General features: G+C 46.9%; 1 protein-coding gene across 1 annotated transcript in view; it reads left to right on the forward strand.

The window, feature by feature from the left end:
- Positions 1-18077, forward strand: part of LOC138983790 (intraflagellar transport protein 80 homolog) — a 57745-nt gene that overhangs the window by 7031 nt on the left and 32637 nt on the right. The window contains exons 9-17 of the mRNA XM_070357117.1: positions 1396-1470; positions 2573-2736; positions 3339-3403; positions 3668-3803; positions 4620-4767; positions 5315-5486; positions 6474-6563; positions 8886-9058; positions 9928-10051. Coding sequence (XP_070213218.1) covers positions 1396-1470; positions 2573-2736; positions 3339-3403; positions 3668-3803; positions 4620-4767; positions 5315-5486; positions 6474-6563; positions 8886-9058; positions 9928-10051 — 1147 coding nt within the window. The remainder of the gene's footprint in view (positions 1-1395; positions 1471-2572; positions 2737-3338; positions 3404-3667; positions 3804-4619; positions 4768-5314; positions 5487-6473; positions 6564-8885; positions 9059-9927; positions 10052-18077) is intronic.

An 18077-nucleotide genomic window follows, 5' to 3' on the forward strand; every position in this document is an offset into this window, starting at 1 on the left:
TTTCTGAAAATACGCCAAGTTTCTTAGAGAATGCTCTAAGTGCAAAACAGGGGTTCCCAGGTTTGTCTTTTACAGTCTTACAGCAGAAACTATGAAACTGATTGGAGAGGAAAAAATCTGAATCTGCAATCAATACGAAAGAGATACCCCCCTCCCCTCCCAAAACAGACATTGTGGTGTACTTTTGTACATTTTGAAGGCTTTTAGGGGAGTAATGTTAGTAATATTGTCCTGTTTCTTTCATGGCCTACCTGTTTTACAGAGTCTGCTTTATTTTAATATTATTTATATTTTTTTTAAAGTTTGTTCAAGCAGCTATGGTACCACCATTAGTAGATGAATATTAATTATGCTACATTCAGGGAACTTTACTTGTTTGGAAAGTTTGTTGTTCTGCATTATGTACCCTGAGTCAGTTGGTACCTTTTTTGTGTGTTGATTTTATCTCTTTCTTGAGATGTATAAATGTTTGTTTTGAGCTTGTAAAATAAACCGGTACTTTTTCTTTGTAGCCACCTTCTAAATGACAGGTATATTAAGAGTGATTTGCTGCTTTGACGTCTGTTTGCCTTTATGTAAAAGGGAGGGGAGGTTTACATTGTGGAGGTGGCTTTTACAGTTTTAGCACTGAAGAGACGAGAGTAGAGTGTGGTGAATGTTGAAATTGCTTTTGTGTTTGTTAGCTCTATTGTTTGTGTTGTTTGAGTTTGCTATTGTGTTTGTCAGTTCTATTGTTCGTGTTGTCATGCAGTATGTGTGGGTTTTGTTTTGTTGTGGTTTAAAACTGACATGGTGCACTGTGGGGTGTGTGAGGTGACTTTTTCAGTGCAAGATTTGGATGGGTAAAAAAAAGAGAAAGGTTGTCAGTATGCTGGTGATGGTGGTGGTAGACTCGAGTTGCTCAAAGTTTTGTCAGAACTGTAACTCTTTGCAAGGAGAATGAAAGAAATTTAAGACACAAAGACGCAAACATTTCATATTCATTACTTCTTTTTCCCATGGCTCGGAAATTTGGGTTGCTTCCTCCCAGTGGAAAGTTAGCAGCAACAGTCACACTACCCAGAAGTTTGCATGTGTGTATAGGTGTAACCAGCCACCTGCGTTTTTGGCTGAATGACCGAGATCTTTTATCTGCCACAGCGATGACACGGGGTGAGACATGGATACCATTTCTGAGTGTGTACATGTGTCCATCCACGCCTAGATTCGAACCCGTGACCCACAGATCACAAGTCGAGTGCTTTACCAACTGAGCTACAGGACCCCGGCTATCTTTGCGTGTTAATTGTTGTGAGAATTCCACAAGAGAAAAAACCATGAGAGTGACTGTTTCTTTGTTTACTTGAAGTGTGGAAAGAATACTTCCTTATGGTATGTCATTTTCCTCCCTTGCAGCATAAAGAACTGGAACACCCCTGTGATATTTGAGCTGAAAGAAGGCGGCGTCACTCTCATTAAACAGGCAGAAAAGTAAGTAGAAACTTGTATTTTGGGATAAATAATGTGTGGAGTTTTAGGATGGGGGTTTGTCGTAAATGATGTGTGGATTGGGATTAGGGGTGTGGATGTGTGTACATGTGTGTGTGTTTGTGTGTGTGTGTGTGGAGGGGGGAGGGAAGAAAATGACAATGACACGTCTTCGTATAGGAAGAGAAGAAGATACGAGTGTGTGTGTGAGTGTGAGTGTGTATGTGTTCGCGTGCATCTGCATGTCTATGTCTGTGTGGGTCTTGTCTATCTGTCAGTCCCTGTGAGCCACTGCGTGTTTAAGGAACATGCTTGTGTGTGCATTGCAGGCATGGATTTGGAATGAGTTGGAGTCAAGTGTCAGGGATGAAAGTTCCCATCTAGAAATCCGGAATTCCAGATTTTGAAAATGTTTTCTGCATAACTTTTTCTATTTTGACCCAAAAAAAGTCCAGTTGAAACTTTAAAGATGTATAGATTGTTGGCATGGCACCAAATGTTGTCCATTATCTGCACAGATGGCAGTCTATTAGTTTTTGGATTTATTTCCAAATTCACTAAAAATACACACATTTCCCAGGAGCTCTGCCCCTTACCTTAATTGGACCCCAGCATGTCCGATAGCATGTTATGCAGTGGAACGTCCCTTTTAAGACTTCAACAAGTCTGAGAAAATCAGGTCTTAAAAAGAAGAGTCTCAAAATGGGGGTAAATTGACAGAAGTTATGAACCAAAAATGTGAAAAATGGAGGTCTTAATAAGGAGGAAATCTTAATTTGGGGGGTCTTACAAGGGGAGGTCCACTGTATATATATATATGTGACCCTCCACCACGGAATGAGTCGCATGTCACCTTTGCATGATTTTCATATTTTTACATTTTTCTAAAGAATTTTTTATGCTCTATCCAGTGGTGAAAACCGTTTTAGAAAAGAGCGAAAACTGTTTGAGTTATAAGCCTGTGACTAAGGTGACCCTCACACTGTTACCAGACACTCCCCGGACTTTTATTCAGCCTAGCGCAGAACCGCGCGAGGTGACATGCGACTCATTTCGTGGTGGAGGGTCACATATTGCATAGTTTGACCCTCTGTCATCTGTGCAGACATTTTCTGATGGTGGACGGGTCAGGAGTGTACGTGTTTTCGTACGACGGGCGCCTGGTGTGCTCCCCCAAGCACCAGGGGATGAAGGCCGACATGCTCAACGCTCAGACCCTCACGCTCAACAACGACACAGTCGCCATCCGCGACAAGACCGACGAGAAAGGTTTGGCAATTTCCTGTGGCCGTCTAAGCTGTTCTTTTTAAAACCCTTCCCTTGAGCTCAGGGAAGTTCAGAATACAGAATATTTTATTGCGTCAGCACACTCTCTATCACTGCCTGGTAGAACTGTTTCCGGATCGGTAAAAAACCACCAAATTTCCTCAGTTGCCTGAGAAAGTGCAGGCGCTGGTGTGCTTATCTGACAATGTGCAGTGTGTTGGTTTCCAAGCTGAGGCTGGTGGTGGTGGTAGTGCTGAGCACGTGAAACTACCCAACTGGGTGGAACCTGCACTGGTGGTGGTGCATGGATGCAAAAGAAGGAGGAGAAGATGCAGGTTCTGTTGAATCTTGTGTGGGCCGCACGTTGACTTTCATACGTCTCAGTCTCAGTCTGACCTCAACTGCTTGTCAAAATTTGGCTGCAGAGTCAAAACGTTTAAAGTCGGGATTCATTTCAAAACGTCCAAATGTTGCTTGAAATAAAGACTAAGTTTTGTTTGTGTAAGCGATTCAACTGGCCATCTTAGAACTGGTCTGGCAATATGGAAATAGTACTCCTAACTTGGGATTAGAACTGTGTTTTAATTGTCCAATGGATGTTTCAGTGGTTTACCTGTTTGATGCTCAGACTGGCAAGGCTATGGGTGATGGAAAACCTCTCATGCACAAGGTAAGAATTATAGGTTATAACTTCATGTACGTGTGTGAGTGTGTATGTGTATCTCTCTCTCTCTGTCTCTCTCTCTATCTCTCTGAGGGCGTGTGTGTACAGTCTGTGAGCCTCTCCTTCTCTCTGAGTGTGTTAATCCATGTGCACCAGGCTCCCGACAAATGCTCAGTGCATTTTTCTGTGTGTATGTATGTGAATCCTTTAAGAATGTATACGTTCATGTATTACTGGTGCAAAATGTTATGACATCCTCACACCATTTAGGTGGAGGTTCTGGAGATGGCTCTGGACCAGTGCGGCCCGGCCACGGAACGCAAGCTGGCCATCATTGACAAGAACCACGACCTCTTCCTCACCTCTGTCCGCATCTTCGGCACTGAGAGGAAAAGCACCAAACTAGGTAAGGCACCACACTTTTGGGTTGATGTTTTTTGGGGGGACTGTTTGGGGACGAGAAGTCAAGTAATCATGCAGCATAAGTAAAGAATAACTGATTATTGATTACATTCAGAAAGGAATGACTGGTGGTGAGAGACCAAACAGTAAACTACATTGAAAACACGTTCACATCATTTGTTTAGATCACTGGTACAAAAGAAATGTTTTCTAATTGTTATGTTATGTTATATGAAGTCTTATATCGCGCGTATCTCCAGACTCGGACTCAAGGCGCAGGGATCTATTTATGCCGTGTGAGATGGAATTTTTACACAATACATCACGCATTCACATCGACCAGCAGATCGCAGCCATTTCGGCGCATATCCTACTTTTCATGGCCTATTATTCCAAGTCACACGGGTATTATGGTGGACATTTTTTCATCTATGCCTATACAATTTTTGCCAGGAAAGACCCTTTTGTCAATCGTGGGATCTTTAACGTGCACACCCCAATGTAGTGTACACGAAGGGACCTCGGTTTTTCGTCTCAACCGAAAGACTAGCACTTGAACCCACCACCTAGGTTAGGAAAGGGGGGGAGAAAATTGCTAACGCCCTGACCCAGGGTCGATCTCGCAACCTCTCGCTTCCGAGCGCAAGTGCGTTACCACTCGGCCACCCAGTCCTAATTGTTATGAACAGGCCTGGGTCTGTTTAGACGAGGTGTGAAAATGGAGGTTAATCTAATGAAGGCAAAATCTCTTTGGTGAGTTAGAAAATTGCTAAACGAGAAAAAGAGGATCTTGCTGTAAATGTTTGTTGCTGCATTTCAGCGAGCATGATCCACATGATGACATGGAATGACGAAACCAACATGCTGGCGGCAATGACGGATGGTAAAATCTTTGTGTGGTATTATCCCAACGCTGTCTACGTGGATGCTGAGCTTCTGCCCAAAACTGTCGCCGAAAAGGTCACCAGGTGTGTACAAGAAAAGATACGTAGAAGAGTATTGTGTGTATGTAGGTGCAAGATCTTTGTGCCGTAGTCTATCCTAACGCGGTCTATGTGGATGCTCAACTTAATATTCTGACTCAAATTGTCGCTGAAAAAGTCACCAAGTGTGATCATGTAAATGAGTAACTCTGTTTCTTATTTATTTTTTAATTTTACTTTATTTTTTTGTAACGCCCAAAAAGTATTGTTCAAAGTTTGTCACTTATCTACATTGCAGAATACTCTGATTCTTACATTAAAACAAAAAGAGAAAACACAACTGAAACCAGTGTGTCAGGTTTTCTTTACCAATATTTCATCAGTTTTACCTGATTTTTTATGCACATTTGATAAAACATTAATCTGCAGCAAATGCGTGCTTCTGCTACGCTAAGAGGTAGAGATTTTTTTATTCAGGGGGCGCAAGTGATGGAGGACACACAAGCAGCAGTCATGGTAAAAGTAGCTGAGTTTTGAACATGGTCTATTTGGGCAAAAGAAAACTCAACTTACTGCTTTCTGTTTGATGTAGCGACTTTGGCAAGAGCCCCCAGCTGCTGGGGTTCATCGGCTCTCACCTGATCCTGCGCCGGTTGGAGGGATCCCTGGTGTCGACCACCATCGCCCCGTACCCTGCCGTCCTGCACACCTTTGTCGCCGCCTCGCGCTGGGAGGACGCTGTGCGCCTCTGCAGATTTGTCAAGGTCAGTGTTTTTTGTTGTTGTTGTGGGGCATTTGTGTAAATCAGAATGTGTGTGTGTGTGTGTGTGTGTGTGTGTGTTTGCAATATAGGGGGGCGGCAGCACTGGAACTAGAAGTCACTTGTTATTACATTTGAGAACAAAGGGTGGTTATTTCCCTTGTCTACACATTCCCAATCACTAAGTGTGTGTGTGTGTGCGTGCATGTGTGTCTGTGTGTGCGCAGTGGATGTGTGTGTGTGTGTGTGTGCGTTTGAATTATTCTCTCTGTGTGAACATATCGCAGGAGTGTTTGTTTTGGAGGTGAAGGAGGCTAAAGGAAATGGACAAGAGTACATTTGAGACCTTTATGTTGCTTTTCATGGCATATATCCTGAAAGGGTGGCCGAGTGGTAACGCACTTGCGCTCGGAAGCGAGAGGTTGCGAGTTTGACCCTGGGTCAGGGCGTTAGCAATTTTCTCCCCCCTTTCCTAACCTAGGTGGTGGGTTCAAGTGCTAGTCTTTCGGATGAGACGAAAAACCGAGGTCCCTTCGTGTACACTACATTGGGGTGTGCACGTTAAAGATCCCACGATTGACAAAAGGGTCTTTCCTGGCAAAATTGTATAGGCATAGATAAAAAAATGTCCACCAAAATACCCGTGTGACTTGGAATAATAGGCCGTGAAAAGTAGGATATGCGCCGTAATGGCTGCGATCTGCTGGTCGATGTGAATGCGTGATGTATTGTGTAAAAAATTCCATCTCACACGGCATAAATAGATCCCTGCGCCTTGAGTCCGAGTCTGGAGATACGCGCGCGATATAAGACTTCATATAATAAGAGCCCAATAGAAGAAAAAAACATCTTACACCGAATAAAACCTAGAATTTATTTTTGAATCATTTAGTATATTGATGCAAATTTAAGGATTTTTTCTGATTTACAACCTGATTTTATTTTTGGTTTTCCACCATAAATAAGATATTATTTTTGTTTTGTTCAACAGGATGATGGTCTTTGGGCGTGTCTGGCTGCTATGGCAACGTACGCCAAAGATCTGAACACAGCTGAAATCGCCTACGCAGCCATCAAAGAGGTGAGAGCAGGGTGTTGATTGACTGATATTGAACGCTTTGGGGCTCACCTCAGTGATCAGGAGAGTCTTTGTACTCTACAGTGTTTGTTTGTCTGACATAAAACAAAAGTATTTATTGTCCATACAATCTGGGGCGGGGACGTAGCTCAGTTGGTAGCGCTCTGGCTTTGTAACCAGTTGGTCGCTATCAGCGTGGGTTCGATCCCCACGTTCGGCGAGAGATTTATTTCTCGGAGTCAACTTTGTGCAGACTCTCTTCGGTGTCCGAACACCCCCGTGTGCACACATGCGCACGAAAAAGATCCCACGTTCACAGCGAAAGTCTCAGGGCTTGGAAAACACGAAGACACGCATGCATCATCTCTCGTCTCTGATTATCATGATCGTATCTCGATACTTTGACGAGACAAACCCATTGCTGGTGTGTCGAAGAAGACAGCCACAGCGGGCTTGTTCGAATCAAAGTATCACACCATATCTTCAGCGTATTACCAATACCTGTCCCAATGTAGACCAGTTGGTCTAAGAGGACGTTAAACCCTAATAGTCAGTCAGTCAGTCCATACAATCCAAACAATGCATGTGAACTTTGGGGCTTGACTGTAAACACAATATAAACATAAGCAACATATAGTGCAGTCCAACACCCACAGCTCCGTTAACAGTACCTTTTATCACACACATAGAAACACTGAGGCACTAGCTACACGCGACATTGTATGCTTGCCTCAGTGTTTCTATTGAAAGGCAAGGAAAAACAAGGGAAAGCAACTCTTCCAAAAGCTATGAAAACTCGACAGAGTTATTTGTGGAGTTTGTCTTAGCAGCCAGCAGAAAACTATGAGACAGCAGTCCCTGCAATGTACGGCCCCCGGCGTGAGCGGACACCTGACATGTACGGACACATTTGCTCGGCACGGAGTGTTTTCCTTCTATATTTCCCCCCCTTAAACGGACACCTGCAAAATTTGGACGCGGACACTCATTTTCGGTCCCAACAGCAGGTCATACCTCCAATGTACGGACAGACCATCGTCAAATTTTCACCACAACAAAATCGATAACAGAGCAGTCCGGCTCTTGGTACAAAGATCACAGCCGCAATGGCGTGATGACAGTCACTGATAACTTGAGTGCACGTGTACCCATCAGGAAGGGGGGGGGGGGGGGGGTAGTTTTGGTCAGGAGTGGAGTACATGCGAAGATGACAACATGAAACTGCACTGTGCTCTTTATTCTTGTCTGTTGGACGAAACCACAGTCGATGAAGGTCCTGAGCGAAAGAGAGTGAAAAACCGGCCACAGTTCTCAGCATCGTGTGTCTGTGTGTAACCTCTTTCATTGACAAGATACTCTTGTTTCCCCTCAGCCTTGACCAGTGAGTCGGTTGCCTAATCTGTGAACCCTTCAGTTGTCTTGCTTTGTCAAAAGTTACCACACAGTCAACTGGTTTTGCTCTGAGTGAACAGTGCAGCTGGCCTCTCTGGCCACAGCCCCAAACAGTACATGGCTGGAGGGAGTGAGAGAGAGGGAGGGGTGGGTGGAGGGGTAGCTGGCTAAACTCTGTGGGGTGTCCGGTGTCCCTGCATGTCAGCAGGAAGAGCATTGGAGAGAAATAGAGAGGTGTACTCTTCCACACAATTTCCAAGCATCAGTTGTCACGGCTTGGGTAGGCATTAGTGAGGGAGAGTGGGAGCTGTGTTATGTACAGTGTATTTCCGACTGAAGAGTGAAAAGTCACTGCCATGCCACATGATCGGCATGCAGTCAATAAAGCCAGACAAGAAGAAAATAAATTACATGATTATGACATGCAGCTCTATCTGCTGCTATTTATTCAAACTGGGTTTCAAGCTTATTCTTGCAAAGCATCTGCACACGCTCCTCTGTGCTGTGTTTGTGTGGCTGCTTTCGTATGTCAGTGCATGGTGAGTGTGTTCACTGCCTTGAGGATTTATTTTATCTCTTCTTTTCAACACTTTTCATACAAATCATTTTTACAGAACGTTCAAAGAAGTATCAGGAGTTTATTGTTATTGTTTAGTAGCCACAAGAAGTGATTAGCATAGACTCAATCCTGTTGTTTGTGTGTCTCTGTGTGATCGTGAGTGTATTGGGGAGGGGGTGGTGTGGTCACCCCTCCCGTGACTGGACACCTGCAATGTACGGACAGTTTTGCTATGGCCCAAGGGTGTCCGTTCATGAGAGGGACTGCTGTAGTGAAATATTGAAATACGCTCAATCTTGAAATACGCTCAATCTTGAAATGCGCTCAATCTTGAAATACGCTCAATCTTGACATCCTTTCTCTTTGTGTGCCAGGTGGAGAAGGTTCAGTTCATCAACAACATCAAGGATATCCCGGTGAAGGAGGCGAGGAACGCCGAGATGGCGCTACTGTGCGGCAACTACACTGACTCTGAGTCCATCTTGATACAGGCTGGGCTCACCTTCCGCGCTATCATGCTCAACGTTCAGCTCTACAACTGGGACAGGTGTGTGTGTGTGTGTTTGTGTGTGTGTGTGTGGGGGGGGCTTGTGTGTGTGTGGGCTTGTGTGTGGGTTTGAATCCTGGGTTCGGTGAAGGATTTATTTCCCAGGGTCATCTTTGTGCAGACTCTCCTCAGTGTCCGAACACCCCTGTGTGCAGGCATGCGCTTGATAAAGAATCCAAGTTCACAGCAAAAGTCTTAGGGATTGGAAACACGAATACATGCATGCAGGGCAAACAAATGAAAAATGGGTAGGGCCCTACTGTATGGCAGCTCGCTTTCCCCAGAGAGAAGCAGCCCGAATGTCCATGAGGGTAATCTCACAGGACTATATATGAAATCTTCCTTATCCTTATCCTGACCATGGCAATACTACCCAATATTGACGGACTGTGTGATGATATCTTCTGCTATGGTCTGTTGAGACAGTGATATCAAAATCGAGACCGGAGGTCAGTCAATGTTAGATATATTGCTAATTCTCTGGACATTTTGTATTTACTGTAAAGAAATTGCAAAAGTATTTGTCTCAGTTTTGGCTGTTCCATATCCCTCCCTCTGATTATTATTTCTTTTTGTTCACTCTTTTCCTGTACTTTTCAGTATTTCAAAATGTCTTTTCTTTCAAAAAGTCTTTAATCACTTGCTCAACTAAATTCTGGGATCATTACATTTTCATATATATTTGTTTGTTTTTAAATGTAGGTGTTTTTGTTTTTGAAGTGGGGAAGCAATAAAGAGGTCGTCGATATCAAAACTGATATCGACGGAAATGTCGTCGATATCACTTTTGCACTGAGCTCAGTTTTGCCCAATTGACCAATGGAAATCCACGTAACATATGAAATAGCAATATTTGTTCTATGTGACAGGGCGCTGGAGCTGGCAGTGAAACACAAAACCCACGTGGACACCGTGCTGGGCTTCAGGCAGAAATACCTCAAACGATTCGAACGCAAAGAGACCAACAAGAGATTCCTGCAGTACAGCGAAGGGGTGAGTGATTGCCTTTATTTTTCATGGAGCCAGCCTTTCTCTGTTGAGTGTTAAGCTTTCTATCCTTATTTTAGTTTAATGTTTTAATATTGGGGGGGCAATTCTTTACCGATTCTCCTTTTTCTGCGTTCCTCTCATTTAGTTAAAGTAAAATGGTGTGCATATCTGATGAAAGTCAAGTGTTGTCATTTGTGTGGGGAAGATTGAGTGCTGGGAATTGAGTATTCATGTTCTCCTTTGATAACAGTAGTTATTAGAAATGTGAGAAAAGCTATCAGTACAATGTAAAACAAAAGTGCAGGCACCCCATTCAAAGAGTGAGTAGGTAATTAAATTACATATCTTACCCAACTCACATATAGCAATTAACCCATAGTTCAGTGCTGATACCGCTGTACGCGTCCCCTTAGCAACAAGGAAGACGCCTCTAAAAAAGAGTGACCGAGACCCGTAAGGGTATCCAGGCCAGCCCGTAAGGGAGGCTGCCTTCCATATGCGCGCGCATATGCCGCCATCTTGTCATTCTACTCTCAGCGCTCAGTGGAGCTGGTCGTGTTTGGTACGCTCCGGCTGTGTTTTCAGCCTACTTGCTTGGTCTTCCAGACCTGGTTTGTGTTCCCCTTGGTGTCTTCTTGTCTCCGGACTTCGCATTTGCTGTTGAGGTGAGATCTTTCCATTTTTTACCTGAATTTTGGCGGCATTGTTGGCTTGTTTTCGGACTTACAAAATTTTTTCCAAATTTGTTTGTGAGTTGTTTTCATCATGGCCGACAATGCGGACGGGAAGAGGTCAACATCTAAACATGTAGCTGCTTCGCCCTCTCCTGTTAAGAAAAGTTCTAGAAGTTCTAGAAGTTCTAAAACGCACGGCGATACGCCCGTGTCTCTTTCGGGTTCAGAATCCAAAAAATGTAGTGATGTTGTTGTTGGCGTGCCCGGAGTTTCCGGTTCGTCTGCTAAACCTACGGAGAAGCCCTTGCTCGGGGTTAAGCATGTTGTAGGGGATGTCTCGCCTGTAGGTTCTGGGCTTGCATCTGCGGATTTTGCTTCTTTGCTTTTGACATTAAGCTCTCAGGTTTCGGCCTTAGCGGCTGAAGTTTCGTCAACTAAGGCGGAGATACGTGCGCTGCCGGCAGGTGTCGGGGGTACGTCGTCGCTGGCCAGTGTGCGTTTGCCTCCCTCTGCTACTGTTACGAGGGCGGACGTGCATGCGTCTCAGGATGGGATCTCTCAGGCTCCCGTGGGGTCTCCGGCCGGTGTCCGTTCTTCTTCACAAGGTATGTGCACTCCACGTGAGCGTTGTCTTGAGGGAGTAGCCTCGGGTCTCATCCCAGGTGAAAGTTCTGAAACATCGGCTGATATCCACCGCTTAGTCGGGGTGTCAGTGGGTGCTAAGGGCCCTGACAAGCGAACAGATGTTCCTATTCTTCCCGACCGTAGTCAGGTTGAAGGGCATCTGCTTCCGCCCAGGGGGCAGGAAGTTGGTGGTAGTATGGCTGGCTCTGGACTTGACTCTGTTAGTCAGTACGGGGACCAGTCTCCGGAGTGCACGGAAGGGCACGAAGGCTACCTGGATGACGGTGCCGCCTCTCAGGCTGAAGGTGCTGGATTCTTTTTGCCACGGCAGCTGCCAGATGCGGTGGCTCTGGCGGCTGGAGTGGCTTCGAAATATCTCGAGGAGGAGGTGGCGGTGAACAAATCTCAGTTTGTCCATCCTCCTTCTGCCTTAGGGGATTTCAGGAGTGCTAAGGAACCGAAAAGTTCGTTCCGATTCCGGGAGTCCCCCTCTGTGGCGGTCGAGATGTCGAAGGTTTTTGCGAAAGGTCGAGCTATGTCCGATGCCTTTCCGCTGTTGTCACAGCATGGGGAGGCGCCGGAGGTGGTGGGCCCCTGGTTGGCTAAAGCGGGTCAACACGTTCCTTGTTCTGCGCTCTCAAAGAGCTCTAAACTGTCGGTTCGTCCCGTCGCTCTACTTGACTCTTTCGCTTTGCCGAGATCAGTTCTACCGGTGACTCCGGAACTGCTTTCTCTGCGGGAGGACGGGTATGCCAGGGATAGAACAGTCCCTTACACGGAGGCTGCTCTTCAGGCTTTGGAGGAGACGGGTAGATCTCTGCTCGAGTTGGGTTCCGTCTCTAGTTCTCTCCAACGCTCTTTGTCTAGGTCTATCGCTTCTTCGTTAGACCCGTTTGAGTTCCGTTACGACGCCTCCCAGGAGGATGTGACAACTCTGTTGGCGACGCTTGCCAAGGTCTCTCAGGAACAATTGAGCTTGGCAGCCAGGCTTTACGGGCATGCTGTACATTCCCGCAGAACTGCCTTTTTGGCGGGTTCAAAGATCCGAGACAGGGGTACCATTGACAGACTTAAGGTATCCCCGTTTACGGAAGGGTCGCTGCTGGGTACTTCCTCTTTGGACGCTTTGCAGAAGGAAACCCAGGACGCTAGGGATCTGGCTATTGCAAGGATTGCTCACCACGGCTTTCAGAAGGTTCAGAGCAAGCCTACCTCCCAGAGTAAGGCTCAGCCTTCTTCGTCTGGGGGGGGCAAGATGCAAAATCAGTCCACCTCTTTTCGGGGTAGGGGGCGAGGCGCGCCTTACCAGAAGAGAGGCTCCTTTGGGGGTTCTCGGGGGTCGGGGCACAAGCCTCACCCCCAATGAGGGTCTCCCGAGCCACTATTCCCAGTAACCCCCGCCGTGGTGGCGGCGGGTGGCCCCTCCAGGGCCTTGGCCGCCTGGACACGCCTGGTGTCCAGCCGGTGGATTTTGGGAATAGTGCGTTCGGGATTCCGTCTCCTCTGGGCAGAGGGGAAGGCACCTCTGTCCAGGATACCTCCGCCTTTCAGATATCCCGTGGACCCGGAAGCCAAGTCAGCCGTTCATGCGGAGGTGGCTTCCCTACTCCTGAAGGGTGCGATAGAGGAAGTTCGAGATCGAGAGTCCCTCGGCTTTTACGGCAGGCTGTTCGTGGTGCCCAAAGCCTCAGGGGCATGGAGGCCTGTTTTGGACCTGTCCACCCTGAACAAATACCTACGGGTAGTCAAGTTTGTCATGGAGACTCCTCTCTCTGTAAGGGAAGCTCTGCGTCCGGGAGATTGGGCCACGTCGGTGGATCTCACCGACGCATATTTTCATGTGCTCATGCATGTTCAAGACAGGAAATGGCTGCGCTTTCTGTGGGGCGAGAAAGTGTTTCAATTTCGGGCACTCCCCTTCGGGCTTTCCCTGGCCCCCTGGATCTTCACGCTGGTCGTTCGCCAGCTTTGCTCCCTTGTCAGACAAGAGGGGGTACGCCTACGGGCGTATTTAGACGATTGGTTGAATCTGCATCAGGACCAGTACATGTGCAGAACTCAGACTGCGAGGGTTCTCGACCTGGCGGCTCAGCTGGGCTTTACAGTCAATCTAGGGAAGTCAGAGTTAGAACCATCCCAACGCTTCACTTACCTGGGCATGGATTTCGATACGGTGGAGTGGTTAGTCCGTCCCTCTCAAAAGAGGGTGGACAAGCTTCAGAACTTGGTTCGCTCGTTGAAAGGAAAGAGTGTGTCCACGGCCCGGGAGTTGTCCTCCCTACTGGGGCAGATGGAATCGATGGCTCCCCTTGTGCCTCTAGGCAGGGTCCACAAGAGGCCGTTTCAGGCGGCTTTGAGGAGGCAGTGGGACCAAGCCTCTCAGGGCTGGAATGTTCGCATAGGACTGGGGAGTTGGTTCAGCAACACTACAAGTGTTTGGCTGCTCCCCTGGGTCTCTCAGGGTGTTCCGATCGTTCCTCCGGCGCCGGAAAACATTCTTGTTACAGATGCATCCATGACAGGCTGGGGTGCTCATCTGGCCGATCAGACAGCCTCAGGTCTGTGGGATCTCTCCCTAGCTCCACAGCACATAAACGTGCTGGAGCTGGAGGCTGTGTCTCTGGGTTTACAGGCTTTCCTGCCGCTTCTGGGGGGCAGTCATGTTCAAGTCCACACGGACAATACGACTGTGGCCGCTTACATAAATCGGCAGGGGGGCACACGCTCGCAGAAGCTGTCGGAGAGCGCTTGCCGTCTGTTGGTTTGGTGCAGCTCGCACAACATACTTCTCTCAGCGAAGTACCTGAAGGGCACGCTCAATGTTTTGGCGGATGCCCTCAGTCGGGGGGACAAGGTTCTGCACTCAGAGTGGACCCTCTCCCACCAGGCGTTGGACCGCCTTTGGGTTCAAGTAGACAAGCCTTGCATAGATCTGTTTGCAACGAGATTCTCCACCAGGCTTCCCCTTTTCGTCTCACCGTTCCCGGACCCTCTGGCGTGGGCGGTGAACGCGTTGGATCTGGATTGGTCAAATCTGCAGGCTTACGCTTTTCCTCCGTTTTGCCTGCTAGGGAAGGTAGTAAGAAAAGTGGATCTGGAAAAGCCAGCGCTGGTGCTGGTTGCTCCTCTTTGGCCCAGCCAGCACTGGTATCCGGACCTTCTGCGGCTGGCAGTGCGCCCACCCATTCCTCTAGGCGTTCGAAGGGGCGACCTGTTACAGCCCAGGTCAGGGGTCCCGCACGAGAATCCGCAAGCGTTGCAGCTTCACGGCTGGATTCTGTCAGAATCGCTCTGCGTCGTGCCGGGGCCTCGGCCACAACTTTGAAACTGGTACAGAAAGCACACAGAGACTCAACTAGCTCCGTTTACTCTTCTCATTGGGCTGCATGGGCCAAGTGGTGCTCTGAGAATAAGGTTCAACATCTTTCCCCAAGGTCCATGGAGGTAGCCAACCACCTCTCTTGGTTGGCTAGTAGGGGGGTCTCTCCTTCTTCACTGCGAGTTAGAAGGTCTGCGATTTCTTCCACTCTTAGACAGCTCGGTCGCAAGATCAATCTTGACGGTGTCATTTCAAGCGTGCTTAAGGGAGCTGCCCTTGACGCAGCTCTCTCAAGATCACAGCTCCCTGCCTGGGATCTGTTTGTGGTTCTCCGTTTCCTTGCATCGGAGGACTTTGAGCCTCTCCGGTTGGCTAGTTTACCTAATTTGACGAGAAAAACTCTGTTTTTGGTCTTGCTTGCCACGGCTAGGAGGGGTAGCGAGGTGCACGCACTTTCTGGTCTCGCTAAAGATATTTCCCTGGAGAGGGATGGCTCCTACTCTTTGAGATTTACGTCTAATTTTCTCGCTAAAAATCAAAAGCCCGGTCAGGCTTCGCCTTGCATTCGTATTCCACCCTTGAGCGATATACTCGCTCCTGGAGACCCCGATCTGTCAAATTGTCCTGTCAGGGCGTTAAGCAGCTACCTGTCTAGGTCTTCGCCGATTCGCTCGGAAACTCAGAAATTATTGTTTATATCCCTCAACACTGTGCGAGCGAAGGATATCTCGAAGGTCACCTTGACTAAATGGGTTTCACTGACCATTAAGCAAGCGTATGGATGGTGGCAACGCCAGTCTGGCGAGGTCAGGGCGGTGCTTCCTCTTACGTCAGCCAGGACGCACGAAGCGAGGGCTTGGGCGTCTTCTGTGGCCGTGCTTCGCTCAGGGCGCCTATCAGAGGTCCTGGCGGCGGCTTATTGGAAATCTGAGGACGTGTTCATCAATTTTTATTTGAGAGACATTGCTGCAAGGCGGCAAGATGGCAGTGCGGCTTTGCCGGCTCTCGTGGCTGCAGGGCAGGTCCTGCGGTCTTAAGTTGGTAAGTACCCTCCTCCTATAGTAGCAATCTGCTATATGTGAGTTGGGTAAGATATGTAATTTAATTAAAAATTTTAGTAATAAATTTTCATTTGATTAATATACTTACCCAACTCACATCGTTTATTCCCTCCCGCCTCCCCGCTGTGGGGGTATGGGGGTCTAAAAAAGTAGTGAGTTGGGCTTCGTGTAGAATGACAAGATGGCGGCATATGCGCGCGCATATGGAAGGCAGCCTCCCTTACGGGCTGGCCTGGATACCCTTACGGGTCTCGGTCACTCTTTTTTAGAGGCGTCTTCCTTGTTGCTAAGGGGACGCGTACAGCGGTATCAGCACTGAACTATGGGTTAATTGCTATATGTGAGTTGGGTAAGTATATTAATCAAATGAAAATTTATTACTAAAATTTTTAATTTAAGGGGCTTTACTCACTTACACTTCTTAAAGGTCCTCATAAAAAGTGTTTAAATGTTAGAGGAAAAATGCTGTAGGAATCCTGAAACCCATTTAGCACAGCTGACAACCTGCCTGTTCTCTACTCATTTTATCTCATCTTTTTCCCTCTTTAACTCATCGTCTCCCAGGTACGGATATATCCGTACCCACTCATATGGCTCTCTCTGACCAGGTACGGATATATCCGCTCAGACTGTTAGCTTCAGTCGCTTCCTGTAACATCGATCTAACGCCTGCATTCCAGCATGTTGATACACAGTTACTACAATTCCAAGTGACCTGCTGCAACACAGCTGGTCTCGGCTAAAAAAAACTTGGTCAACAAAGGTGGGGTAGAAAGTGTTAAAGGTCTTTGAGTTTCCTTTAAAAGGATACTGTCCACACAGAACCAAGAGTCTTCTTCTTAAATCTTAAGTGATACAGTGGAACCCCCTTTTAAGACCACCCCCCCCCCCCATTCCCCGCCCAATTAAAGACTTCCCCATGTTTTCAAAACCTTAACTGGTTTCAGATATTCTGTTCATTCTTTTTAAGACCTGATTATCTCAGATGTTGAGGTCTGGAAGTCCCCCCGCGGGTTAGGGGGAAGAATTTACCCGATGCTCCCCAGCATGTCGTAAGAGGCGACTAACGGATTCTGTTTCTCCTTTTACCCTTGTTAAGTGTTTCTTGTATAGAATATAGTCAATGTTTGTAAAGATTTTAGTCAAGCAGTATGTAAGAAATGTTAAGTCCTTTGTACTGGAAACTTGCATTCTCCCAGTAAGGTCATATATTGTACTAGTTGCAAGCCCCTGGAGCAATTTTTTGATTAGTGCTTTTGTGAACAAGAAACAATTAACAAGTGGCTCTATCCCATCTCCCCCCTTTCCCCGTCGCGATATAACCTTGAACGGTTGAAAACGACGTTAAACACCAAATAAAGAAAGAAAGAGGTCTTGGGGGGGGGGGGGGGGGGGGGAGAGGGGGGGGGGGGGGGGGACACATCCAGTGTTCAGCACACATTTTTTTAGACAGATTTTGAAACTGGAATAAAATGACTGTTTAATATTCAAAGCTTCTTATGGAAGGCAGTACTCTTTCAATATTGTGGAATTTCGTCTTTTTGGCGCTGACAAAAGAAAGGCATGAAATTCAAACACACACCACATGTGTAATTGTCTGCACAGCACCATGATCATTTAGCCGACTCGGCAAGATGGTACTCAAGTTTTGATGAATACAAGCACCTGTGTTAGCGGACAGTGTATCTTTCATTCCTTTTGCTTCATTGATGCGTCCTGTGCTAGCCTGAAGAAGTCTGGCCGCACCTCCCGCGTCGGATTTGCTCACCAGTGTGTGTCAGCAGTGCGCGCGTGAGTCATTGACAGAATGAGTAGACCTGAAAGGTCATGACAACCTGTCACGGATGAGTAATTCTGTCTGTGATTTCTCCATCAAGGAAAATAAATTATAGGAAAAAGTATAGGGTGTGTCAGAGCGTCGTCATTACCTTTTATGACTTCCCATAGAATATAATTATACAACACGTACGCTGAGCGAGTACGTATTCTATGCTGGCTGCTTATGGAGTCACAGTGACCTCTGTCTATATTCCCAGAAAGCGAAAATGACGAATCTCAGCCTGAAAATCGGTGAACAGTTGCTTTTCTGTGCATAACAGTGGAAGAATCTGGTCTACAATGTAATGTTTCTGATGTGTTCTGGTCGTTGAGGAGTATTTAAAATGACTTTAACACAAGGGTGTACATGAAAATTTGCAAATATTTAAGTACGAGGTTAATCTATTACAGACCTGGGAACCCATACGATTTTGCCGTATTTTGTACGCATGATTGTCGAGAATACGATCAGTACGGTCAGTGGGAAAAAAATACGACGAGAAAAATTCCTAGACAACTTTTCTTCACACGCC

Source organism: Littorina saxatilis, linkage group LG13 (genome assembly GCF_037325665.1).
Source record: "Littorina saxatilis isolate snail1 linkage group LG13, US_GU_Lsax_2.0, whole genome shotgun sequence".
NCBI classification, from domain to species: domain Eukaryota; kingdom Metazoa; phylum Mollusca; class Gastropoda; order Littorinimorpha; family Littorinidae; genus Littorina; species Littorina saxatilis.